The following is a 27108-nucleotide window of genomic DNA, read 5'->3' as shown; positions in this document are numbered from 1 at the left end:
ATATTTTAATTTATTTTGACATTGAGCTCATACAATTACAAAAACAAAATACATGTTGTTTTTGTATTGTTGTAGTGATGCATATACCTGTTTAGTGTACCCTGATATGTACATCTTTTACTGATTCAAATTTTGGCAGTACATATGTAAAATACATGTCGTCAAATACCCCTTAAGGAAGACGGTATAAAAATGAAGAGTTGAAACAAAAATAGTTCCCTTGAGTTTAAAAATTAATTTCGTGAAAATAATTTGTATATCGTGAGTAATACATAAAATAGTAATTACGAATACAAATATTTCTTGCTCTGTTCGACAATCACTATTTTTAAATATCTGCATCTTAAATCCCTCTTTTTAATCCTTCGGATTCCACTTTTATTTAAAATCGTTGAAAGTTTAAAAACTAATCTTAGTTGAAAACAACCGGCTTACAGTCGATTTTATGCCGCCACCGACATTTTAAGTGTCTGCCGCCGTCGCTGTTAATATTTGTCGCCGCAGGGCTCTCGGAGTCGCTCGTGTTTTCTTCATACATTTCCTGGTGTTAAAACTTCGAAGAACATATTTTTCTCAAATGAAAATTTTGGAAAAAAGTGGAATGTAAATCAATGATATTGCTTTCAGTTTCAATTAATTATTTAATATTTAAAAGATGGCATCAATGCAGTTTGTTTTACAACCACTACCAGGAACGGATGAGCAATTTATTGACAGGTGAGAATAAGCTATGGACATACATATTTCCATGTTTATATTTTAGTGAACACAGACACCAAAGTCGTGGAAAATATGAAAATCTCTTCTGTAGTTATATATTTATGTATATTTATATAATTAGTAGAACCAATAAATTAATCTATGTAAACTATAATATATGCATACATAAATGCTGAGTGTACATATATACGCACATATCTATGTACATATAAATGTATGTACATATGTACATACATACGTCTGAAAATCGTTAGTTTATTCTGGTAGAAGAGGAATTTGCATATGATACATATTTGTTTGTGTAAATGATTATTTTCTTCATATTCTGTTATAGTCTTAACTATTCAATAGGTAATGCTTTTATTGCATTTAAATTATAAAAACATTAAAATTAAAATTGTATTTGCAAGTATCCAATCAGTTGTTATTTTTGTACATAATAGAACATTGTGTTTTTGTTTTTACTTTTCCATCCAATATTTTGATGAATCAATAGAATATTGCTGCATTTTTGTTTGTTATCGAATTTTTCAGAATGTTCTTTCTTAAATCTATGATTTTAATCCGAATTATGCATTTTAGTATATTAAAAAAATTAAAGATTGTTATTTATTAAGTGCGGATATGTAAAAATAGTCTACACTAATACCAAATGATTCATTGAATTTAAAGGGAATATATCGTCACCTGAAACGCAAAGTATTGCATCAATCGTTGTAATGCAGAGTTGATTACAAATTCCAAGGTATTTTAAGACGGACGTCACATTAGCTTTCGTAAGTAGTCTAGAGATGAGAACATTTGAAACTTTTATTTTTTTTGTATTGTCCTTCAGAAAGTAGTTATATCCTTCATAACATATCCAACGCAGGGTATCAGCATTTTTAATCAACAAATGTCGCTAATAGCTCCAGCGAGTCAAATGACATATTTTTTGGACAAGTCTATGTTAAAATAACTGATCATCTAACAAAGGCTGTGGCATATGGAATCCAGTAGAGATTTCTAGTTCTGGACTGTCACCTTTAACTGTGATGTTTAAGAACTTGTATTTTTTTGTATTGCACTTCAGAAAGTAGTTATATCCTTCGTAACAAATCCAACCAATTTGCATAGAAATTTTGTAAATTTGTTTAAAACAATAGACAATAAAAGAGGCATTGTTTTAGTAAGTCTTTAACACTGGAGTACTCTATAAATTAGATTTTTTAAGGTAGGGATGCTGACAACTTTGTAGATTTGATCTTATTTTTAGTCTAAGTAAAAATTCAATGTTTGTGTGTGAAAAATATACACACAATTCTTCCAATGACACCCTTTTTTAAAAATCATTTGTTTTTCACCAGTGGTCTTTCTCCATCTACTTATCGTTATTATCTAGATTTATATTTAAGGATCATAAATGCAGATGTGATTAAGATTTGGTTTGTTAAGTATGACTTCCATTTATTGCTGGGTATGAATTTATACAAAATAAACAGTAAAAAAGTGGAGTTAGCATCTTTGCCTTAAACACAATAATAGTGTCTACTTAGACAAGAAGCTGTAAGTAAAGCAGCCAAAAGATTTCTTGACATTTTTTTACTTGATTTCTTGGACCGAATGGAACTCATATTGCAAACTTTATTGATGCGGACAGCAAATTTTCATCTGCCTATATACTTACAACATATACATCTGTAATAAATGGAAGATAAATTGTAGTTGTAACAAGATATAAACTCCAGTTTATTAAAAAAAAATCATATAGCAGTTTTATTTGGTTTCTTCTGTTAATTCATATTGAAGAATATGACAAGCAAGACAATGCTATCGTGAGTCCCCATAGTGTCGATTTATTTGATATTCGGCTTAACAGGAAGCATATAGTTATGGTTATTCATTTCTTTTTGTTTTTGACAATTTTAATTAAATTTTTATTTTATTTCTTATTAGATTTAGGCCATGTTTTTACCATGTTTAAAAAAGTAATAATATAGATAGATAAATAAGAAAACTACTATTTCCTTAACAAATTAAGTTCTTCGTCATCCAAATTGATAATTTTATTGTTTTTGTTGATTGTGATTTCTAACTTTCAAATTTTCAAAAATTTATTTAATAAAAAGTTTACTCTCAAAATACATATGATATTAATATCTCGATGCAATAAAAAAGAAAAATAATTATATCAAGGTGTAGAGGATATAAAATTGATAATAGTATACTATTATATTGCCAATTTTTAAAATTTGTTATGAATATAACAACATTTACTTATATTGTACCCACATTTACTGGGTTTTTACTATTTTCCGCATCTCTACGAATTAGTTTTTTTGCTCTTCTTATTGTATATATTTATTTTTTTTCTATAGAACTTGCTCTTTTTTGTTAAAAAATGTACCTCATTAACCACTGTAAAAAATATTTTTTAACTAACTTGTAATATATAAGCACCAAGCCCAAAATGTTTTCTGGACGAATTTAAGTTTCTTTGTGAAAATTTTGCCTTGTATATTTTTTTTTCATTTCCACCAGACTGCAGACTGGGAATTGAGTTGGAAAAATTAACTCAAATTTGAAGAAATCTGTTATGAATATAATTGGATTATTTTTCAATAATGTAAGCATACATTGTTAAATATCTCTTGTTTTACGACATACCCAATTTATTCATACTTTTTTATTTTCTTTAATTATTCACAATGACTTTCTTCATAAACCATTTGAAATTGAAAATAAACCAATAAATAGGTTTTATAATACATTATATGAATGAAAATTGTTCAATACATTTTCAAAACAAATTTGATTTTGTATTAAAGACAATGAAACTATTACAAAGTATTGACTTTTATGAAGAAAACAAACTTCAAACTCACTTCTCGGTGAAAGTGAAAAACTACATAAAAAATTTAAACAAAAAGATAACAAACCCTAACAAAAGCATTGCTTTTTTTATAAAACATTAAAAAATTTACATAAAATTAAAAATTGAAAACTGAAATATGTAATCGATAGGGAATCGAAGTACATACTCAAAAAAATGATTATAGATCGCATATCTTAGTTTTGCTGCTCAATGAATATTTTAATTTTTTTTAATTTAAAAACTTTTTTGTTAAATTTGGGAATTTGTAAAATTATAGTAAGTGCCCAGAATAAAATCAATATGCTGTTTTCTAGTTTTTTTTTTATTTTTTAGTTTAAACACATGATTGTTAAATTTGCGAATTTATTAGAGTTTGGTACATCACAGCATCTAATAGAAAGTTTTTCAATTTTCTATCAATAACATATTTCAGATTTAGTGCTCAAGAAGGTTTTTTAAAAAGTTTGCAAAAAATGACCTGTGTGTTTTCTTCAACTACGTAAAGTACTGTAACTAAAATTTCATTTTAGTGCCACTTTCCAAAAATATAAAAATTAAAAAAAATTTTTCAAATTGAAATCAATCCAAGTAGTAAATCTAAGGCTTTTTATCATAATTTTAAGAATTAAAAAATAATAATGTCCAAAAAGTGGCAAAGGCAAACATTGCAGCGAAGGACTCAAAAACGATAAAACACTGCATGATAATTAAGGGGAAAAAATAAATTTGAGCAAGAGTCAAAATATTTTGCGGTCAAATGTAAATTTATTTCTATTAGGATCCGTATATCGTATGTATCCCTTCCAACAATGAATTTATACCGAACAAAATTGCACAAGAACAATAGCTCAATGTAAATCAGTGCATCGTTTCTGTAACTCTCGCATCGAGAAATTTCTCGCATAGAAAAAAGTTAGATTTAAACATAAAAACTATAAAATAATGAAAAAGATATAATGTTTTAATAATTTATTAAGGAACAGGGCTTTGGTTTTTTATGCCGACGTGCTGAAAGTAATTTATAGCAGCACATTAGACGAATTAAAATTACGCGACTGTCGACAGACCACATTAAAGGCCTAACTATAATATGCACACTAGTTTACCCTTCGTAAGAAGGGTATATATAAGTTTGTCATTCCGTTTGTAATTTCTATAATAAAATTTTCCGACCCTATAAAGTATATATATTCTGGATCCTTATAGAAAGCGGACTCGATTAAGCCATGTCCGTCTGTCTGTCTGTTGAAATCAATTTTCTGAAGACTCCAGATATCTTCAAGATCCAAATCTTAAATAATTCTGTCAGACATGCTTTCGAGAAGTTTCCTATTGAAAATCAGCAAAATCGGTCCACAAATAACTGAGATATGGGTAAAAATCTGAGACTACCTCTGAAAATTTCCTCAATAAATCTATATATATATAACAAGTAAGAGTGCTATATTCGGCCGTGCCGAATCTTATATACCCTTCACCATAGTGTATTTTAAACATAATTGATCTGACAGTCTAGTTAATAAAAACATTAAAAAAAATTTGAGTCGATTTAAGCCGAATATTTCGGCGGCGGCTCAAGCAACTAAATATAGTTCGGCGGCGGCTAAGCTCCGACTCGAAGCCGGTCGACTTCGACCTCTGATTCATTGCTGGTAAACATTGACGAGACGTAGATTTATTTTTTTTTTTTTTATTTTTTTATTTTTTATTTATTTGTTAGTAATGCTAAAAGCCTACAAGACCAAAGTGCATTACATGGTATCTTATTTTATTTCACATAGTTTGAAACTTAAAATTAAAATGTACACCCTTAAATCCTTGATATTATATTTATCAGAGACTCTCTATCAGTGACGACGCAACTTTTGCATAATTATAAGTATTGACATAGAAATTGTCCATTACTGATTACAAAAATTATATAGAAGATGCTTTTTGAACAACTTGCATGAAAAAGAAAATACTTTTAGTTCTTTTGGTAAGATATTCCAGTACCTTGCAGATCTTACAATAAAAGATCGTTCAAAGATCGAACATGTTATATGTGGTATAATAACTTGTGGATTTCTCGTAGATCTTGAAAAAATAAATCTACTGTGAAGATAAGTGGGTATGCCATATTTAATGATTTTATAAAAGTATATTAAATTACGTAGCTGTAGGTATTGTTTAAATGAACATGATAGAAAGTTGCTAATAGCATTAGATATGTGTTCATAATATCTAATACTATAGACAAACCGTACAATTTTCTTAACTACACGGAATATTCTGTTTAGGATTTGTGCATTGGCACCAGTGTAAACCTCAATACAATAATTAACATGAGACATAAGCAAAGCGTGGGCAAGAGTAAACTTCACTTTCATCGGCAAGTATAAACCAGAGTGGTAAAGTTTTCTGAGTCCTAAGGTTAACCTGGATGAAACAATATCAACCTGTTCATCAAATTTCAGAAATTGATCCATAACCACACCAAGACACTTAATAGAATCTACATAATCAATTTGTTTGTTACATAGTTCAATCTTTGGGTACGTATAATCCCTACGAGCAGTGCGAAACATAATAGCTTTGGTCTTGTCAGCATTAATCACAAAAAAGTTTTGCCCCATCCAAACAAGCAGTTTATCAAGCGTACATTTTATAACGGCCTCCAAAACATCCGGAAACTCCCTAGGGCAGCCGAACAACAGCTGTATATCATCAGCGAAAATGAATGGCCTTACTAAATCTAGATCAAAACAGTCAATGCAATCATTCATATATAAAAGAAACATAATTGGACCAATAATGGATCCTTGTGGGACACCACATGTAATATCAACAATGTCCGAATAAATATCTTGTACACCAACATATTGTGATATTCCTTGCAAATAAGAATTTAACAGCTTACATGCCATTACAGATAACTTAAACTTTTCTCTTAACTTGCAAATAAGAACAGAATGATCTAGACGGTCAAAAGCTTTAGAAAGGTCTAAGGGAACCATAACACAATTCATGTCTCTGTTTAAATAATCTCTAATAGTTTCCGTTATTCCTAGAAGCATACCTGTAGTGTTATGCCCTGTTTTATATGCATACTGAACATCACTAATTAGATTGTTTTGATAAATGTAATTAAGAAGTTGTGCTTTTAAAACATGTTCCATGACCTTTGAAAGAGCTGGTAAAATGCTTATTGGACGAAAATCACTATTAGAATTACTTTTAGGAACAGGGACCACACGTGAAAGTTTCCATTGGTTGGGGTAAGTGGACGTGGTAATTACCATATTAAATAAATGTAAAACAGGCTGTATAATACACGGAAAAACTAATTTTATAAATCTTATTGGGAACCCATCAGTTCCAATGGAGTTAGATTTAACTTTAGACAAAGCATACAATAGTTCATTACTATATATATGTTTAAATGAAAATCCGTCAGCAAGTCCACTTAGAGATTCAAAATCAAATGCATTTGTATTATTGTTATTATTTACAACAAAAGACCGATTTAAAGCATTAACGTCAATTTCTGAATTGATTGATAGGTTTCTATTGCCATACCCAGCATTATTTAAAATTTTCCACACTTTCTTACTGTCAGCGCCATCAAAGATTTTAATATAATGAAGTCTTTTATATTTTCGTATTAACGACTTCAGCTTATTACGTAAACGACAGTAAATTATGCGATCATCCTCCATACCACTATCCCTAAAAACCCTATAAGCTCGATTTCTAAGAGACCTTGCCACAACTGATACAATTCGGTCAGAAGCATATTTAAAATATTTAGTTTATAATTCACACAACTATTATTGTAAAATGAAGAAAAATTGAATTGATCTACATGAGATCTAATGATGTTGATATCTACATCGTCAAATTTTCTGTATTCTATATAACTATCCTTCTTAGATGTGGTGAATGGCAATGAAATATAAATTAAAGCATGATAAGATTGTAGAAAAGGTAGTGACGCCTGACCAGATACGGAAATATTATTTTGACCTCCAACAAGAAAGAAGTCAATTAAAGAAGTTGTGTCATGACAAATATCCCAGTGGGTGGGCATAGAATTATGAATATAAGATAATCCTAACCTCCTACATGCAGACCTAAAATTAGATGCTTTAACTTGATCAAATAAATTGCAGTTAAAGTCACCCATTATCAATATATTTTCGTATTGTGAAAATATTACACCAAGAGTATCTTCCATTGCCTCTAGATCACCACTCGGGAGATAGACAACTCCTATTAAAAAAGAAGTGCCGTGACTGTTTATTTTAATTAAAATAGCTTCACACAAGTTATAAGCACTGGATGAGAAGACATGTCTGTACTTTATCTTATTTGAAACTAAAAGTCCAACATCACCACCTCTAGTGGGGTAAGGTCGATCATTTCTGCATAACCTATAATCGGGTACATGCACTGACTCATCAGACATATCTGGTTTAAGCCACGTTTCAGATAGACCCATTACATGTATATTGGAATTAGTTAAAAAGTCTCTTAATTCATCCATTTTAGCATACTGTGATCTAGGATTAATGCTTTGACAATTTACATGGCCAATGTTCAAATGATTATTACTTTGGGGGAGAATTCGCCCTAAAGTAGCGCCATCACTGATAATGGGCCCCATATTACTATTATGGGACATCATAATAAACAAACTTAATAGTTAATATCAATATCAAAAAAGTAAAGGTGTACAAATTAATCAAATATGTTTTAGACGAATACATAATTAATAGTTTTAAAAATTGAAGAGATTAATATTATCATAAAAAACAACAAGTTCTCCCAAAAAATTAATATTGAGTAATTCTATACATAACAAAATTTTAATAAATATGTGTGGCGATTCCTTATAAAGGCTTATTTAAACAAAATTAATTTCAATATACAAAAATGTTTCCGGAAGTCAGAAATGATTTTTTCTATTTATTATTATTTTAATAAGATATAAAGCATTGCCACAATATAAATTTCTAATATTAGGAAATATGTTAAATTTATTAAACATGAGATCAATGAGAATATTCCTTAGACATTTCAAGCACTAATTAGAAATTAGCAGTTTGAAAGTCACAATTTTTCTAGCATAAGGCAACGTCCATTTTCATGCATAAGACAGTCAAGAAATACGTGAACCATGAACCATACTTAACAAATCCGCGTACTCAGCACCCCATGATCAGATCCTGCATCTCCTCAAAAAGACTTTAAGGTCCAAAGGACAAACAGTTTCAAGAGAAAAGTAAAATATTGATTCATATACACTACATGATGTCAATCTTGGTATCAAAATAAAGCTATGAAGTAATAAAATTTCTTTTACATATCATGCATATTTAGATAAAAATTAAATTTATTACACAAAGTGAGAAAAATTATGTTTATGAATAAAGAAAACTTTTTCAAAATTATATATTTTTAGATTAGGTAAAACAAATAAGTAGTTTTAGTATAATAAAAATCTTCAAGCTTTCTTTCCATACCAACACCGCATCATGCAATAAACTCAAATTCTCTTCCCGAAATCATATGTCCTTCAAACCCCAAAACCCTTCAAAGAGGATACAAGAGCAGACCATGAAAAACCTTTCATATATCAATGCAATATATTGAGAAAATAGATTATAATTATTTGAATTTCAAGAAATGTATAAAATTTTGGCTACAAAAATTAGGAAGATATTTATATCCATTTTTTCTTAAAAAAATAAAAAAAGTGGATATTTAACATATAAATGAGATTTCCTTTTTTTCTTTTTTAAAATATAGCCCTAATAATTAGAAAATTTTTATAATAATAAAGAAGACATGTTTCAAATACAATTGTAAATTAGTCCTAACTCGTCACTAAGGAGTTGTTGAGATTTCATTGTCAACTGGAGAGTCTTCCATTGCTGATGACTGTTGAATTTCTTGCTGACGTTTTCCAAAGTTAAAGTGTTTAAAACATTCTTCGTATTCAAAAATTTTTTCAGTAGCATCCTTAAAATGAATCTTTACTCGAGGTAAATCAGAATTTAAAATTCGAAATTTGGCAATTGTATCATCTTTCCTTAGATCGCGGCATAATCGATTTAACTTTCCTCCTTTTTCAGTTAGATGATCATTAAGATAAATACGCTTTTCACCATTGTTTTTGAGTATATCTGTTTCCATAAGTTTGCCTTTTTTAAAATAGCTATGCATAACTGCATCCCTTTTTAAGAGCGAATTAAATTTAACTAAGACGCATTTTCTGTTGTTGATATAAGTACAAACATTTAGGTCATGAAAACTAACGTTAACATCCAAAAAATTAAATATTTTTAGGACAATATCACACAATTTTATGTCCTTTCGTGGCAAACCATTAATAATAATATCAGGTCTTTTAAAGCGCCTTTGGAGAATTTCGTTTTTATCCTCAAGTTCTTTTATCTTGTTGTAATTGGTATCATCAACATATTTGATTAACTGGTTGCAGTTTGTAATATCATCTTTTAACTCTTTTAATTGTGCATCGTAGTTTCCAATCTTTGACAATAAAGCATCAAGTTTAAAATGAATGCTATCATTAGATTTGCAGACTTCTTCTCTCAGTTCGGATACTTCTGAATTGCATGAAGTGCATTCTTCACATTCGAACAGAAATTTTCCTTTTGATTTTTGCAAGAAGTTTAATTGTTCTAACGAGACATTAACACAAGATATGTGAAACCATTTGAGACAGCGAGCACAAGAAATACCACCAGTAGATTTCGTAACATTTTTACCACAGGAGAGGCCACAGGGAACTATATCATTTGGCGACATTTTAATTTAAAAGTAAAATTTGTCTAATTTCAGGTTGTAGTTGATATCAAAAAATTGTCATGAAACAATGTTTCCAGTTGCAGTGCATAAATCACATTTACATATGAAGTTTTTGAGGTTACGAAAATAGTATTTTGGAAACACACTTTATTTTAAGAAAAATGTTAAATATTTTTTGTATTTCATAAATGATTTAAATTTTGTAAGATTTTATTACATATTTATTAAAATATTTTATTAACTTAATTTATTTTTGAGAAAACTATGTTGCGCGTAAAAAAAAAAAATTATCGTAAAAAAATTGTTTTAAAAAGCACTTGGAAAAAATTTGTGTTAGTTTTAAATTTCCAACTTACATTATTCGCATAAAAATTATTGTACAATAACTCACAATCTACTCTCATATAATTGAAAACGTTTTAAATACTTTTTTTCTATTCATTAAAAAATATATTTGCAAAACAAAAGGGAAAATTATTTTATTTTAACAAAAAATGCAAATCATATTTTTTGCTGTGTATTTTTTGTATGTTTGGATTCCAAACATACAAAAAAATACACAGCTGAATAAAACCAAATACATCTACACACACACGTGTACATCTTTCTATATTCAGTGTTGTTGTTGCTTTTATAACAATTTTTTATGAAATTTTCAGAGGTTGTCTCGGATTTTTGCTCATATCTCCGTTATTTACCGACCGATTTTGCTGATTTTAAATAGCGATCTTCTCGAAAGCATGTCTAATAGAATTATTGGAGATTCAGATCTCGCCGATATCTGGGGCCCTCTAAAAACTGATTTCAACAGACAGACAGACGGACAAGGCTTAATCGACTCCGCTATCTATAAGGATCCAGAATATATATACTTTATAGGGTCGGAAAATTATATTATAGAAATTACAAACGAAATGACAAACTTATATATACCCTTCTCACGAAGGTGAAGGGTATAAAAAAGAATGTGTGTTTGTTTGTTTGTATGTTTGAACGCTATAAACTACTAAACGACTAAACCGATTTGCTTGAAACATACAGAGTATTCCTGTATGTCTGCAATAGGTAATAGGTCACTTTTTATTTTGAATTTTCAAGTGGGCGAGGAGCCACGCCCACATTAAGAAAATGTAAAATTCGTATATTTGAGATAATATAACAGAGTCTTCAAATTTTGTCGGAGGCACATTAGTGTCAATATGATTAAATGGGATAAAAAGTGGGCGGACTAGCATTAGGGGGCGTGGCACCTTCCATATAAATTAAATACAAAAATTTGTTTATCTTGGAAACTATTTCAGTTAGAATCTTATACAATTAAATTCTTAAAATTTTGCAAGAAGAACTTTAATATTCAGAGCAAACTTTCATCTGAGGGGGTTTGCAGCGCCCACAGGAATAAAATAGACAAATTCGTATATCTGAGAAACTGTTAGAGATAGAATCATTAAATTTCACTTGAAGAATTTTTACATTCATCTGAACATTTAGAGTATAACGAGCGAACTTTTAATGGGGACTATAAATAAAATACAAAATATTGTTTATCTAGGAAAATAGAACTAGATTTATCAAATTTTGCTTATATATTACATTAATATTCATCTGAAAGTCCGCTCTTTAAAGGGCGGTCTTTAATCTGGGGAGCTTGAAGCCCCCACATGAATTAAATAGAAAGAATAGTTATCTAGGAAACTATTAGAGCTAGAATCCTCAAATTTTATATGAATAACTTTGACATTCATGTGAACATTTAGAAAATATTAGGCGGGATTTCAGTGCATTAGAATAAGAATATATTCTTTAAGACTAAAGGTATATATTAAATTTTAGCAAGTAAGAAGCAAATATATCATTAATATATTATTTTAGAATTTAAATGAAATATATTGTCAACAAGAGAAATTATAATAAATATTTAAGAAAAATTTTATAATTTAGTAACTAAATATTTTTTGATTATGTATTTAATTTCGATAAGGGTAGCGAGCACACCGGGTATAAGCTAGTTATAAATAAAAGCATAAAAACAACAACAAGGAGATAAAGCAGTAATATGTTGGTAATACAGCTCATATTTGTTTGAGGGTGGTAATACAGTTTGACGGTATTAGTACAGTACAACGGTTAATATTTCTTTCTGCTACAGTTTATATTTGTGTGTGTATGTATGTGTGACATGTGTGCAGAGATACAAAATAAATAAAAACTGTTTTTTTTTTAAATAGGTGTCAAACTGTCGTAATTTTCAGCTTATACGGAAAAATATTAAAAAAATTGTTTATCATTTGGTTTGGTCCTATTAATTTGGAGTTTATATCAGGGTACCAAAAATTTCATTAATCACTTGGAGTTTATATCAGGGTACCAAAAATTTCATAAATCACTCACGTTCATATAAATGAAAAAAAAACTATTTTTGTTGTTTTATCATTTACTCATGCTTTATTTATTCTTGTATGTATTGTTAAAAGAATATAACAGAAATATTTTCGTAAACTTTACTCAAATGAATGAACATATTTTATTTTGCACTCTAGTATTCGCAAAAAATATTTTTCATTTAACATTAACATGAATTTTCATATTTCATAAAACAAGAGCATTATTTCAATTTATGTTTTTAATTTTACAAATTATGTTTGCAATTTCTGAAACAAAGAGACGGCAACATACTTTGCTTAATGCTGTCAAGCAAGTGGTTTTTTGTTTATTGTAAAAAACTTGTTTTTATTTTTTTATTTTCAAACAACTTACACATGTATACAAATATTAATGAGTGTGATGAGAAAACTTGACATATTTAAATATTTCTATTTGAGGCATTCCAAAATTCATCGATCAAAAAAGGTTGTTTTAAAATTTTAACTTCTTTGATTTTTTAAACTCGGTGCATAAATTCTACTCTTAAATACGGCATATATTTGGAAAATTAGCGACTTAATTGTAGGTCCTGGCTCAAGGACCATAAAAAGGAAAATGTCCTTTATCCTTGAATATCCTGAAAATGGTATTTTGTTTTTCTTAATTTTTTCTATAAATAATAGGCAACATAGCTGTTATTGTGATGTAAAAGTTTCAAATTGGGATCTCAATGGGTTCAGAAGTTATGGCAGTTTTTATTAAGCAACCTCTCAATTTTTCAAAATAAAGCTGATGGATTAGGTTCCACCTGGCCATACATACAGACATACATACATACATACATACATACATACATACATACATACATACATACAAGTTATTTTTACTTTATTTGGCAATAAAGCTTTATTTGATTAAATGCAAATCTATTAAAATGTCTAACAAATTGTGAATATAGGTATATAAAAACTGCCATAACTTCCGAACCCATTGAGATCCCAATATCAAATTTTGACATCGCGTTGATAATTATTTTATCTATTTGCTAAAAAAAGAAAATTAAAATACCATTTCTCAGGTTATTCAAGGAAAAAGGGATCTTTTCCCATTTTCAAGATCCTTGTGCCAGGACCTCAAGTATTTTTATAAAATGTTAATAATGTGTAATGGAATTCCTATCGAACGATACCTTAATTGTTAAAATCGGATGACTGGTTCCAAATTTATTCAGTCGCAAACATTCTTTCATAAAATGCTCGGGATGTCCAACTTTGGAGCGCTATAAAATTTTAACCATATATATTACTGATTCAATTTATACGTTATAGAAAGCGCATTTGAGAGAAGAATATATAATCCGAGTTTTAGCCAAATCAAAGGCATTAAAAATTCATGGTGTTCGAAGTGACTTTGGAATGACTCATTTACAAATATGTGCTAAAATAAAAAAATACAAATGTTTTCATTTATGCTTATGTTTCATTAAAACAAAAATTTGCTTCTCATTTCCGTATGCGAACATAAAAAAAGAAATTGCTAATTTCATTCATGTCTATTTATCACGAATGTATCATATGAATTTTTTGTATCATGTTTTAAATGTTTTTAATATTTTAAGTAAATTGCAATTGTCTGATTTGTGTTGTTTTATTTATTATTGTTTTAAATGTTTATTTAAAATTTTTCCAAAATTTTTCATTTTGCAAAAGTATTATTTGGAAAAAACAACTGTTCATTGTTTATGTTTTTGAGTGAAAAGTTGGCAGTACTAACTGAACTTAAATATATAACTGAAAAACACCATCATCGTCTAAAGTCCGCCTAAATTTGTTCCGAGTTTATTATAACAGCAAGTTAAGCCTAGTTTAACTGAGTAGTAAGAAACCCGCCCTTAGAGGTTTTCCTACAAAAAAGTGAAATGTACATTTGTATGTAATTAAATTTCATGGACAATAATAATTAGACTAATTTAATTGGAGCTTCTACCTGAGACGAAGTCCATTGCTTATTGAAACTTATAACATATACTTGTACATACATATATCAAAAAATTACTTTATTTCTTCATTTTTTATAACCACCATAAAAATGATGGGGTTCATTGATTTAGTCATCCCACATGGGCATCGAAATAATGCTTTTTGGGTCTCATTAAATTCTAAGGTGATGTCGCCATGTCCGTTTTTCTGCTTAAAATACGATAGGGTCCGTATAGAAAAGGTTAGAGCTGAAAATTTCTTTTCACTTTTTTCACTTTTTATTGATGCAAGTTCTTTGGTATTTAAATGTTAAAGATCGGTTTACAATTTTACTTGGCCCCCTTAATATATTTTAAACATTTTTATTTCTTAATTTTTAATGTATGAAGAATTAAATTTAAATTGTTATTGCGATAATTTACTATCATTATTCCATGAATTTTAATAATAATAATTGTATAAAATTTTAGACTACGGGAAGTTTCTGATAAAGTAAATAAGTTTGGATTTGGAACACATCGTATATTTGAGCAACTTAAAATTCCAGTAAAGGAAGTCGTAATTGGACCAAATCATATTGGCGTCCTATTAGAAGATGGTAAAGCATTTCGTGTTGCATTTTCTATTAATACCGAACGTCTAGATCTAAGTAAAAATGATTCTTCAAAAAGGTAATATTAATATTTTAATAAATCATCTCCAATCAAATAAATAAATGCACATTTGAAAATTATCTTTGAATTAATTCATTTAGTGGCAACAACACTACGAATGCGTCAAATAATTCTAAAGCATCAGCTCCATCATCGTCGCGTCAGTTAGCTCGTTCCCGAGCACGTCTCATGCGAACAACAGGTAGATCAAGTTCTGGTGGTCAGGGATCGGGGTCTAGAAGCACTGGCGTAATAATTGGAGGTAGTTCTTCAAGTCGACCGCTTGTGACAGTTCCAGCCACATATGTTCCTGAAGAACTGATTTCGCAGGCAGAAGTTGTACTTCAAGGAAAAAGTAGAAATTTAATTATAAGGGAACTACAAGTATGTTGTTGTTTTTCAGACACATATGTTCTATAAATTTATAACAAAATAAAAAATTTTAGCGCACAAATTTAGATGTGAATTTGGCGGTTAATAATTTACTGTCACGTGATGATGAAGATGCCGAGGACACTGAAGAAGGGGGTGATAATTATGTTCCCGAAGATTTAATATCTTTGTTAGATAATGGGTTTCATGGAGACAACAATAGTGTAATAATCGATCCATCTGATGGGCTCTTCACAGAAGAAATATTTAGTAACTATTCAAGCATAAGAAAGTAAGTTTCAAATTCAATGTCTTTATAATAGCGGGGAATGAGAGAAAGTGCGCTTACCTACAAACATACATATGTTTTCTATTCCCCGCTAAATGTTTTTGACGTTTTTTAAGCAAATGCCCCTTCTTAGTTTATTATTTGATCGCATACGTAGCGAACGTAATCAGTCAAATGCGGGGTCTTCCGATAGTAATCAAACTAGAGCATCTGGATCGGGAAGCAATGTTTTAACTGGAGCTAGCAGTTTGTCTGCGCAGATTTCATCAGTTAGTGCAGAAAGAGAAGCTTTCAGTCGTTGGCGAGATCGACAGTGTTATGTACCTCGTCGGTGGCTTAACAAAGATGATTATGTTTGGGATAAAGAAGGAGGTATGTATTGATATATAAAAACAATTATTTTAATTTCAAACATTGTTTTTATTTTATATCAGATGCAAAAAAGAAGGATCCCTCATCTATGAGTTCCCCGATTTGGATTTCAGAAGAGTTGCAACCGTGGCCGGATAAAAATAATACATTAAAATTTAAAAAGATTGCTGCAATATATTCAGAATTTATTGCAATTTCTGATGTTGGAGAACTTCATCAGTGGCGCTGGGCTGACCCAGAACCATATAAATCAGAGGTAACCAATACAAGACCACAACTGTTGTTTGTGTTATACTAAATTTAATTAATCTATACGCTTCAGGTTGAAAATATTTTTCATCCCAAAACTATAACTCTCAATTTAACGGAGAAAATTGAATTGATCTCTGCTAACTTTATTCGTTGCACAGTGGTAACTGAAAGCAATCGGGTCGCAACTTGGATGGATGAACAATTAGGGTATATTGGAGCCAAGTTAGAACATGCTGCTACATCGTTTAGTGAGTTTGTTATGGATCCAATAGTTTCAGTGAATGTTTGTTCCTTGTTTACGGCAGTGCGTACTGAAAATAGCAATGTGTATTGGTGGGGTGTCCTACCTTTCGACCAACGTCGATATTTATGGGAAAAATATCGCAATAAAGCCAAGAAACCTTTTAAGGCTGTTGCCTCGGACATTAGCGTAGGCACTCAGGTTATTATGAAAAAGTGTCCAAAATATCAGACAGGTTCAATTGGATTTACCTGTGCAAATGGCGTTCCCAAGGTTGGTCAGTTGCTCAATTCCGTTTGGGATCCGAATGATTTTTGTAGGTTCAAGATTATTAATGTAACTTCAGTACCATGCAACGACAAAACACAACTATCAGGCACCAGCCCTTCAACAAGTACCGCCACACTTACTTTAGATAAAGAAATTACTAAGCCATTGACGGGACAAAGTTCGAGTTCCTCAAAAAGTAGTTCTTCAAATAAAGAGACTACAGATAGAATCGATATGCCACCACCACCTTCCCCGGCGTCAAGTACATGCAGTGATACAGGAAGTGTAACTTCTCATAAAAGAACTAAACGCATGGCCACCAAAGATGACAACGTCGATGCCAAAAACGATGAAGAACTGTGGCAATTGAAAGATGTTGTATTCGTTGAGGATAAAATTGGTCCAATCGGTAAAGTCCTTAAAGTGGATGGTGAATTTGTTGCCGTTAGATTTCCTGTAACATCGGCACAATCGCCAATGGCTGCTACCACATCTGCGTCTTCTTCAGCAGGAGGAACGGTGCCAACTGAAGGTAAGGAGGACGATTGGCAGCAATGTCGTTTACTTCGGCGTGAAGATGTTCAAGTCTATAAAACAGCGATGACTTCAAGAGGCCCTGATTGGCTCCAAAAGCAGCCGAAAAAAATAAATATTAGTCATGGAAGTGACCCTTCTGCATTCCAGTTACTTTCACTCGCTGTAGACTTGAGGGGCATACATGTTGTAAAGAAGCTCGGTAACAAACTACACTATAGTCTTTACAACCTTTACAACAGTAAACAAGAACAAAATTGCCAGTTTCCAACAGACAGTAGCTCCTTCATTGGATCGTCTCCCAACAACATTTCAATGATTTGTAATAATGATTGCAGCGGTAATACTAGTACAATTATACTACGCGATGGTAACCGAGCATTATATCCAATGGCCAAAGATTGTGTTGGTTCAATAAAAGATCCCCAATGGTTTGATCTATCTCCAGTAAAGACGGTGGCAATGACGACAATTTCTTTGGCTTCGTCATTAAACAGCAGTAATCAAAAATCGAAAGTTTGTATGACAGCGCTGTTATTTGAATCGCAAAAAGTGATGCCGCATATTTTGCGTTGTGATGTAAAAAACGCATTTGCAGCTTTGAATCGATTAGAAAAGGAAGATCGAAATGACATCTTAGCTGTTTTAGAAGAACGATGCGATGGAGCTCGGAATATTTTCCACGCATGCACAATTATGTGTTCACCAACTACGAACAAAGACACAGATGAAAAGAAAACCACAAACTTTACGGGTATAACATCGCGTTCATCTCCAGCTGCTACATCTGTATTTTCCACAAATGTTTCCGCTGTTATAGAAAATGCGTCGGCTGGTGCATCAGTCTCTAATGTTGCACCTTCAACATCTGCTTTTCCTAGCGTTTCGTCAGCTATGACTAACACTTCGGCCTCTTCTTCAACGCGTGAGGGCCGTACAGTAAGTTTGCGTGAGATGATGACTCGTTTAATAAACACAGACATGGAGCAATCGACTTCAAGTGGTGGGAATACAGCATCAGGGACAGCAAATGTCGAGGAAAGTAACGTTTATATGGCTCCTTGGACTATAGAATCGAATACTAATTCTTCAAGTGCAAGTATAAACGATGTCGTAATGGCTAATAGTGCGGAAGAGGATATTTCAAAAATTATTGCAGGTTGCTCGAATTCAAGTACCATGAAACTTTCTTCGCCAAACTACGTATTCGATCCAATTCAACGACGAGAAAATGCTACTCTTATACTTCAGCACATGTGCTCAAGTCCAGCTCTAAGACCGTATCTCTACCAATTGCTCAGTAGTAAAGACGCCCAGGGACAAACCCCATTTATGTTAGCTGTATATAGCCGCGCTTATGAGGCGGGACTTATAATACTTAACACAATACTAACACTCTCTGAGAAAGACACTGCTATGAAGGATGCAATGATTTTCCCACCAGGTTCTCCACCCGATCAGTCACCATTGCATGTAATATGTTATAACGACACTTGCTCTTTCACTTGGACTGGCGCAGATCATATAAATCAGAATATATTTGAATGCAAAACCTGTGGTCTTACGGATTCACTGTGCTGTTGCACAGAGTGTGCCAGAGTTTGTCATAAAGGACACGATTGTAAATTAAAACGCACATCGCCTACTGCTTACTGCGATTGTTGGGAGAAGTGTAAGTGTAAAGCACTAATAGCAGGCAATCAAAACAAACGATTCGCACTTCTCTGCAAGTTAGCATCCTGCACAGATCTCGTGACAAAGTTCAACTCTAAAGGCGAGTCTATATTGCTATTCCTAATACAAACAGTAGGACGTCAAGCTGTTGAACAGCGTCAATATAGGGCAAATGCTAGAGTACGCAATGTTGGAGGAAATGCTGGAACCTCTAGCAATGGAAGCACATCAGCACGTAAGTCATCGACTTCTATAGATTTGGATGTCAATATGCCGGATCATGATCTCGAGCCACCAAAATTTGCGCGACGAGCTTTAGAGCGTTTGCTAATTGATTGGCATGCTGTTCGTGCAATGATAATGACTGGAGCGGAAAAATGCGAAAATACACCTCAACAACCACCAAATTCAATTGATGGTGCTAGTGCTGAAAACTATAACATTTACTTGCAAAATCAAAACGGGTCCACTTTACTCGATAAATTTACGCACAACATATTTGTCAAATGTTCATCCGATCATCTTGATACTTTGCTTATGACTCTTGTACGTGAAATGCAAAATGATTCTGTAGCTGATCGCATGGAGGATGCCGAGATTGTAGCTCGTCGTTTTGTGCGATCTGTAGCACGTGTATTTGTTATATTCAATATGGAAAAGTTTCCGAATCCCGAACGTCGCAAATCATTGTCAATGCCACACAAGCACATCCAAAGTTGCGTAAAAGTATTTCAGACATTGCACAAACTTGCCATTCAGGAATTGTGCGAAGTATCAGAAGCCCTCATTGCACCAGTGCGATTAGGTGTTGTGCGACCAACTGCTCCTTTTATATCGTCTTCGAATATGGATGTAAGTCAATGTCGTTCTTAGTCTTTTACTTCACTAATCAAATATTTTATCTATTTGTTTTTTAGAATTCTGATGACTTGTTTAGTGTGGAACCATTAGCTCCGTCATCGACCGTCGAATCAGTTATCGAAACATCTGCAGTCCATGAAGCAAACAGTGAGCAAGCAGCAGGATTCAATTTCCAACCGAACTATGGCATTGATGGGATTGGTATTATCGGTAGACTTTTTTAACGGGATAAAGCGTTGTTAATATTTACAAATATTTATTGTTTTCAGCTTTGCGCGATGCATCTGAAAGTGAAGAAACTCCTAATAGAGAGGTTGGAGCTAACAATCAAGATGAGGATATTTTAGAAGCAAGTCGTAATGAAGAAGGAATTCAAGATGACGAAAGTGATAACGAATATACGTTTAATGAACCGGAAACTGAGTCAGATTCAGACGATAATCAAAGTAATCAAGATGCACAAAGAAGTGTACAAACCGGTGCTACAGTTGGATCTGAAACAGGTTTAGAAATCATTTATTACATGTTTTTATATAGATCTCTAATCTTGGCACTAAGAATTAAAATTAACTTAAAAATTTAATTACCTTATTAGGATAATGTAATGTGGCCACTATTATTATTTGTGTCCATTAGATAGACCTTTTAAATTAAAAAAAATATTTTGCTAATTATTTTTTTTTTTTGAATGATTAAATCATAACCCATTGTTGATGCAATTGAATATCAGTTGAGTAATTATGAATAATTCTTCGCTTAATTATATTAAGAAAACATACTTACATCTATCGAAAAACTCGTAGTACTTTTGATATCTAAAATTATTCAGCAGCTACTATTTTGTGTTGATCGATTTTTCATAATGAATATACGAACAATGCATTTGACAGAAAAAATTTCTAACTTAAAGCTGCAAGTTCTAGAACATAGAAAATATTTTAAATTTCTTATTGTTCCCTTATATTTTCAAATCCTATAGAACAGAGGCGGCCTAATCCATATATACATATACATATATTTGTTTTAGTATAGCATAACTTATGTCTACATGCATTTGGTGTTTAAGAGTTAAAGTTCTTTACCCTTGCAGATATTGGCGTTCTTTTCCTTGAAGACGAATCAGGTGACTCGTCGCCTCAAGAAGAAGAGGGTTCCGAAGATGGGGAAACAGATGATCATGACGATGATGAATTTACTTATGCCGATCATCAGTTAGAACGTCGTAGCGCTAACTCTAATAATCGTAGTGATTTAGCTCCACAATCAATGCAATGGGCAATACGAAGTCGCGACACAGCCCGGTCTTCTGTTCGAATGCCAGCAGGTTCCAGTTTAGTGTTTATAGATCCAATGGCATTGCGCCGTTCCACGGTACCAGCAAGTACGGCCGTAGCAGCACCTCCACAAGAACAGCATACTATGGCAACAACATCCAGCAATTTAGCACGTGCATTTGGAATAATAGTACGTCAAATTTCTGAACTCTTGAGTAGTTTGGCGTATAATATTATGAATGAAATTGAAACCTCCTTGAAGATTCAACCCGAAGAAGCCACACAATTGCAGGTCGGTCGAAGCTTTTTTAATCCTTAATTTAAACAATTAACTTTTAAAATTTTGTCAATGACATTAATTTGACCTAACGCAATAACAATATACTTTATATTTAAGGAATTTGTGGAAAAATGTTTAAAACCTACCTGGGATTGGATGTTTTCTGTAATGGATAGCACTGAAGCTCAACTCAAGTTTGGAGCATATTTAACTAATTATACCGATCCTACACATCCTCTTCATCCATTAAATTTGACTGCACAGAATAACACAAATCAACAAAATAATAGCGGAAGCAGTACTGCATCTTCTGTAGGGATTAATATCATGGGTATGTATTTTTTTATAAATATGTATTGTGATTATGGTAATTGCATGGATTAGATTTATTCAACACTATCATTACATTAGATATTGATTGATAATCCAATGTCTAAAGAGGCTGATAGACCTCGGCTGATTTTAAAAACGAACCATACAAAGTTTAAATACAATTTCACTGCGGTATTTAAATCTTGTACACATGTAAAGTTTCAAAAAATTGCATAAATGCTTTCTTTATTTTCACGTTCTAAAATATAGAATATGCAAAGTTTTTTAAGTCAACCCTTTTGCAGCGACTCACAAAAAATGGTGCTTGAGTTACACCCCTCAATATGTAATATAATGTTACCCCAAAACATTTTCGGTTGAGTCTTGTCCATTCGTGAGCTGGATCGTATGGGGTACTCTATATTTCATGTTAAATTCAATATTTTACACAGCATCAAATAATTTTATATTGGTTCCCGAAATATTTCTAGTATAGTGAGCTGTGTGTTCGTGAGCTGGATCGATTACAAAAATCCCATTTTAGTTACTTCTTTTAAATTTCACAGTATTTCTTAAAAAAATATAAAATATGTGGTATCACTTAAAAGGTTTTCGAAGCTAGTGATGCGCGAAATTGTGGATACATTCTATTTTTATTAGTTGAAAGCCTAATACTTTTAAATATATTGGAATATGACAATAATGAGCGGATGGTTATTTATGATTAATACATTATTGAACATGGCTTTCCAAAGATACACCATATTGGATATTTTGTTTCAAAATAAAATTTTTAAAAAAATAATTCGTAAATACATTTTTTTAATTTGGTCCAGCTCAAAAACGGTCATCGCTAGACTTAAAATATTTTGGAAATCATCATAAAACAAAGCAAGGTAAATTTTGAGAGGGGTAACAAAAACACGTTTTTGCTTCCCATACAGATTGAGTCGGTCTAATGTACATAGATGCATAATAATAACTTTTAATACAATTAGTCCTGATATATTATAGTAAATATTTGAACTTAAATTTATTTCCTTTTTATTTCGTAGCTTCAACCTCTCGGCGAGACTTTTTCACATACTGCTTGTCTCTCATGAGAGCTCATACGTCCGAACACCGTGATGCTCTTCCGGTTTTGGATATAACAGCGTTGCGTCATATTGCTTACGTATTGGATGGATTTATTTATTATATGCGAAATGATACAAATTTCTATGAGAAAAATGAAGGAATACAAAGTAGCTCCCTTCATGCAAATGAAAATGATGATACTGACGATGAACTGTCAAATATAACAAGTGACGATCCGTATGGAGATGTTGGGGGAGCAGGTTCATCGCTTAATGTTGCAGGATCATCGGGAACATCCAGACGTCATGTATTTTTCGCAAGATCTGATTCAACCTTGAGTCTCGGTTGCTTAGCTCCTGATGGATTTGATTTGCCACTTGATGTCGCTATACCATTGGCTGACAAACCTCATCTTTTGCAACCAAATTCTAAAAGACAGGACTTGTTTGCCAATCTACCTTTAATTGTGTCACCTACAGAAAATATGGCTCATTCTAGTGGCGAATCATCGTCAAATACACTTGACTATCCTCCAACGAAACTAGGATTTTCCTCGTACAGTTCTCGCCGAGCTGCTCAGAGTTCTCCAAATACGTCTATGGAAATCATTAACACAATGGAGGATGATGACATTGAAGATGATAATGACGATGTCCACAATGTAAATCAGTTACCTAAAGCGTCATGTTCGGCGAGTTTTCGCGTTATTTCGGATTCATCGTCAGGTACGGGTTCTCTTGAGTCCAACACTGGTGTAGGAGGAAATGTTTACTTGCAATTAAAAAAGAAACAATATGCAGACGATCCTAAATCGTTGCCAGAGAATCAAGAAAAATTGGATGATCAAGATAATATGGATGTAGACAGTGGCAGTGTTAATGATATAATTGAAAAAACACAGACCGATCATTCAAACGCGACCCAGACTGGTGTTATTGCTACAAGGCCCGATGTTATAATAGTGCCCCAAAAAACACTACGTGGCAATGAATCCGATTTAATGTTACAATCAAGCAGCACAGGATTTTCGTCATCGTCATCAATGGTTCGAAGTGTTATAGTACGAGCTGGTGGTGGAAGTAATTCCTCATTAAAAACTCAAGACGAAGCGTCTACTTCTCAAAAATCTAAAATGCCATTCTTATCAATAGATGATTCAGCGAAAAATATGATAATGGGTCGTTCGGCAAGAATAACATCATTCATGTTCCCCGCTCGAGGTCAACACTTCTGCCAGAAGTTCGATTCAAACGATTCATCTCCCTCGTGGAACTTTTTGCTCGGTCGTTGGAAACTTACTCTAGATCTATTTGGGAGAGTCTTCATGGATGATGTGGGCATGGAACATGGTTCGGTTTTACCTGAGCTACGTGGTTTTCCTGTAAAAGAAATGCGATTCAGACGTCATATGGAAAAACTACGTAATGGACAACAACGAGATTTAATCTTTTGTAAATTGGAACGCAATCGTGATAGTTTAATAATTCAAACATTCAAGGAATTAAATACTCAATTTGGCAGTCAGAACAGAAGAGTTCATCCTCCGTTAACATTTAATCGAGTCAAAGTGACATTCAAAGATGAGCCTGGTGAAGGCTCTGGAGTTGCGCGTAGTTTTTACACTTCCATATCGGAGGCTCTTCTAGCTAGTTCGAAAATGCCAAATTTAGAATCTGTGCAAAGTGGAAATATAAGCGGCAAGTACGGTGTTCCCTTTTCAAGTATTTTACGCAACCGTGGAGCATCAAGTCGTGATGGTCCCACATTACAAAGGCGTGGTACTGGTAGCAAGATTCTATGGCGTACAGCTCGTGAGAGAAAAGCTCTAAATTATGAAGCTAGACCCTATATTCCTGTATCGAATAATTCAGGTAAATAATATTTGTTAGAATAAATTTTTAAATTTTAAATAATTTTCCACTATTTCAGATATTTCTGGGGATAATCCTAATGAACACTTGTCAATGCATTTACAGCAGCTTGGAGAGCGTCTCTATCCAAAGGTAATGATTTAATTTAATACAGAACGAGAATCAAATTTATAAAATAATACTTCTTTTAGATCTATTCCTTGAATACTGCAAATGCTTCCAAAATAACCGGTATGCTATTGGAAATTCCAACCCCTCAACTACTATCGATCTTGTCATCGGAAGAAATGTTGCGTCAAAAAGTAAATGAAGCTCTGGATATTATAGCATTTAAACAAAAGTCAGAATCAAGCAGCTCATCATCCTCAGCTGCTCAGTCGAAAAAAATGAATCCGGTTGTGCTACTGGAGCCATGTCACGTAGAAGACAACGATCCACTTTTCTATATGCCAGGAAAACGAGGTTTTTATACTCCCCGTCAAGGTTATGGCTCATTTGAACGGATAAATGCATTCAGAAATATTGGAAGGTACTTATTGTTGAATTATCATAACTTTTTGGCAAATGTTTTCAACTTTAATTTCCTTATCACACCAGACTTATTGGACTTTGTCTACTACAGAATGAATTGTTACCATTATTCTTGCAACGACATGTATTAAAATATATTCTTGGTCGAAAAATTAAATTTCACGATTTGGCATTTTTCGATCCATTTATATATGAGTCATTTAGACAACTCATTCAAAATTCTCAGACCGAAGATGGTGAAGAGGCTATAATAAGAATGGAGCTATTTTTTGTGTAAGTACATGTGCTTTTAAGTTTTTTTGTATAATTTATCAATCATTACATTATATTAAATAACATATTTTGTATGTATATTCTTATACTAAAAATTATAAACTATAGGATCGATTTAATGAAGGAAGAAGGCGGTGGAAGTGTTGAGTTAATACCAGGAGGTAGGGAAGTTCAAGTCACATCGCAAAATTTGTTTGACTATATCAGACGCTACACGGAATATAGATTAATAAAAGCCCAAGAAAAAGCGCTAGAGGTAAAATGATTACATAATAATAAATTGGAGTATAATGTATAAAATAATACTTTATTAATTTATTACCATTTTTAGGCCATCCGAGATGGAGTTTTCGACGTTTTGCCAGATAATTGCATGCAGAGTTTGACAGCGGAGGATTTGCGTTTGCTCTTGAATGGCGTCGGAGACATTAATGTTACAACACTGATATCATATACAACATTTAATGATGAATCGAGTGAGGGTTCGGATAAACTTTTGAAATTTAAACGCTGGTTCTGGAGTATTGTCGAGAAAATGAACACATTGGAACGACAGGATTTGGTAAGAAGCTATCAAGATGCTATCTTCTTTTATTTTTCATAAGCTCTTTTTGCTTGAATAAAATGTTTTTCTTACACTTAAAGGTCTACTTTTGGACGGGATCTCCTGCTTTGCCGGCTTCTGAAGAAGGTTTTCAACCCTTGCCATCTGTTACAATACGACCAGCGGATGATACCCATTTGCCAACAGCAAACACATGTATATCCAGACTATATATACCCCTCTATTCAAGCAAGTCAATATTGCGTAGCAAGTTGCTATTGGCTATAAAATCCAAGAACTTTGGTTTTGTATAAATGAACAAATACTTTATTTTGCTCTGTTCTTTATTTAATCTCTTTTCTATGTTTATAATGATTTTATGATCTGATTTATTCGATTTAATTAAATCTGCTTTAAAGAAAAGGAAACTTTAATTAGCAATGAATAATTTTACACTAAAAATAACGCAGTGGCAATGTTGTTTGTAGCAGGAATTGTTATTAGAATTATTTACAACAGCCACAAAATCATTCTCCATTCCTACACATAATTTATCATTAAATTAAGAAACCGGACTTTCGTTGTTTTAACTTTGGTGAATTTATTATATACATAAATATTTTATTATTTTTATTTTGAATATCTAAAGCTTGAATTTGTGAAAACATCTGCTATAAATTATGTTTCTGCATATTTAA

General features: G+C 32.1%; 1 protein-coding gene across 3 annotated transcripts; it reads left to right on the top strand.

Moving 5' to 3' along the window:
- The first annotated feature begins 520 nt into the window (after positions 1 to 520).
- On the top strand, positions 521 to 27108 carry LOC111680576 (E3 ubiquitin-protein ligase hyd). 3 transcript variants are annotated; one of them, XM_023442243.2, is made up of 18 exons: positions 521 to 717; positions 15201 to 15401; positions 15485 to 15767; positions 15830 to 16047; positions 16178 to 16416; positions 16479 to 16672; positions 16739 to 20239; positions 20305 to 20449; positions 20518 to 20751; positions 21339 to 21814; positions 21920 to 22133; positions 23170 to 25062; positions 25121 to 25194; positions 25254 to 25591; positions 25660 to 25866; positions 25975 to 26122; positions 26198 to 26428; positions 26512 to 27108. In XM_023442243.2, exons 1-18 carry the CDS (start codon positions 656 to 658, stop codon positions 26722 to 26724), a joined length of 8871 nt encoding a protein of 2956 aa, XP_023298011.2. In that variant the 5' UTR covers positions 521 to 655; the 3' UTR covers positions 26725 to 27108. The 3 variants fall into 3 exon arrangements, with proteins under 3 accessions (XP_023298011.2, XP_023298012.2, XP_023298010.2); XM_023442244.2 differs by having other exon boundaries at positions 20305 to 20458; positions 21363 to 21814; XM_023442242.2 differs by having other exon boundaries at positions 20305 to 20458.

The sequence above is a fragment of the Lucilia cuprina genome, chromosome 4, assembly GCF_022045245.1.
Source record: "Lucilia cuprina isolate Lc7/37 chromosome 4, ASM2204524v1, whole genome shotgun sequence".
Lineage (NCBI taxonomy): Eukaryota > Metazoa > Arthropoda > Insecta > Diptera > Calliphoridae > Lucilia > Lucilia cuprina.
This window is presented reverse-complemented; position numbering and strand designations above follow the sequence as displayed.

Coding starts and splice junctions, on each gene's coding strand:
- LOC111680576 (XM_023442242.2), top strand. CDS start 656: ATGGCATCAATGCAGTTTGTTTTACAACCACTACCAGGAACGGATGAG. Junction 15,768..15,829: donor TAATTATAAGGGAACTACAA/GTATGTTGTTGT, acceptor AAAAAATTTTAG/CGCACAAATTTAGATGTGAA. Junction 25,195..25,253: donor GAGAGCGTCTCTATCCAAAG/GTAATGATTTAA, acceptor TACTTCTTTTAG/ATCTATTCCTTGAATACTGC.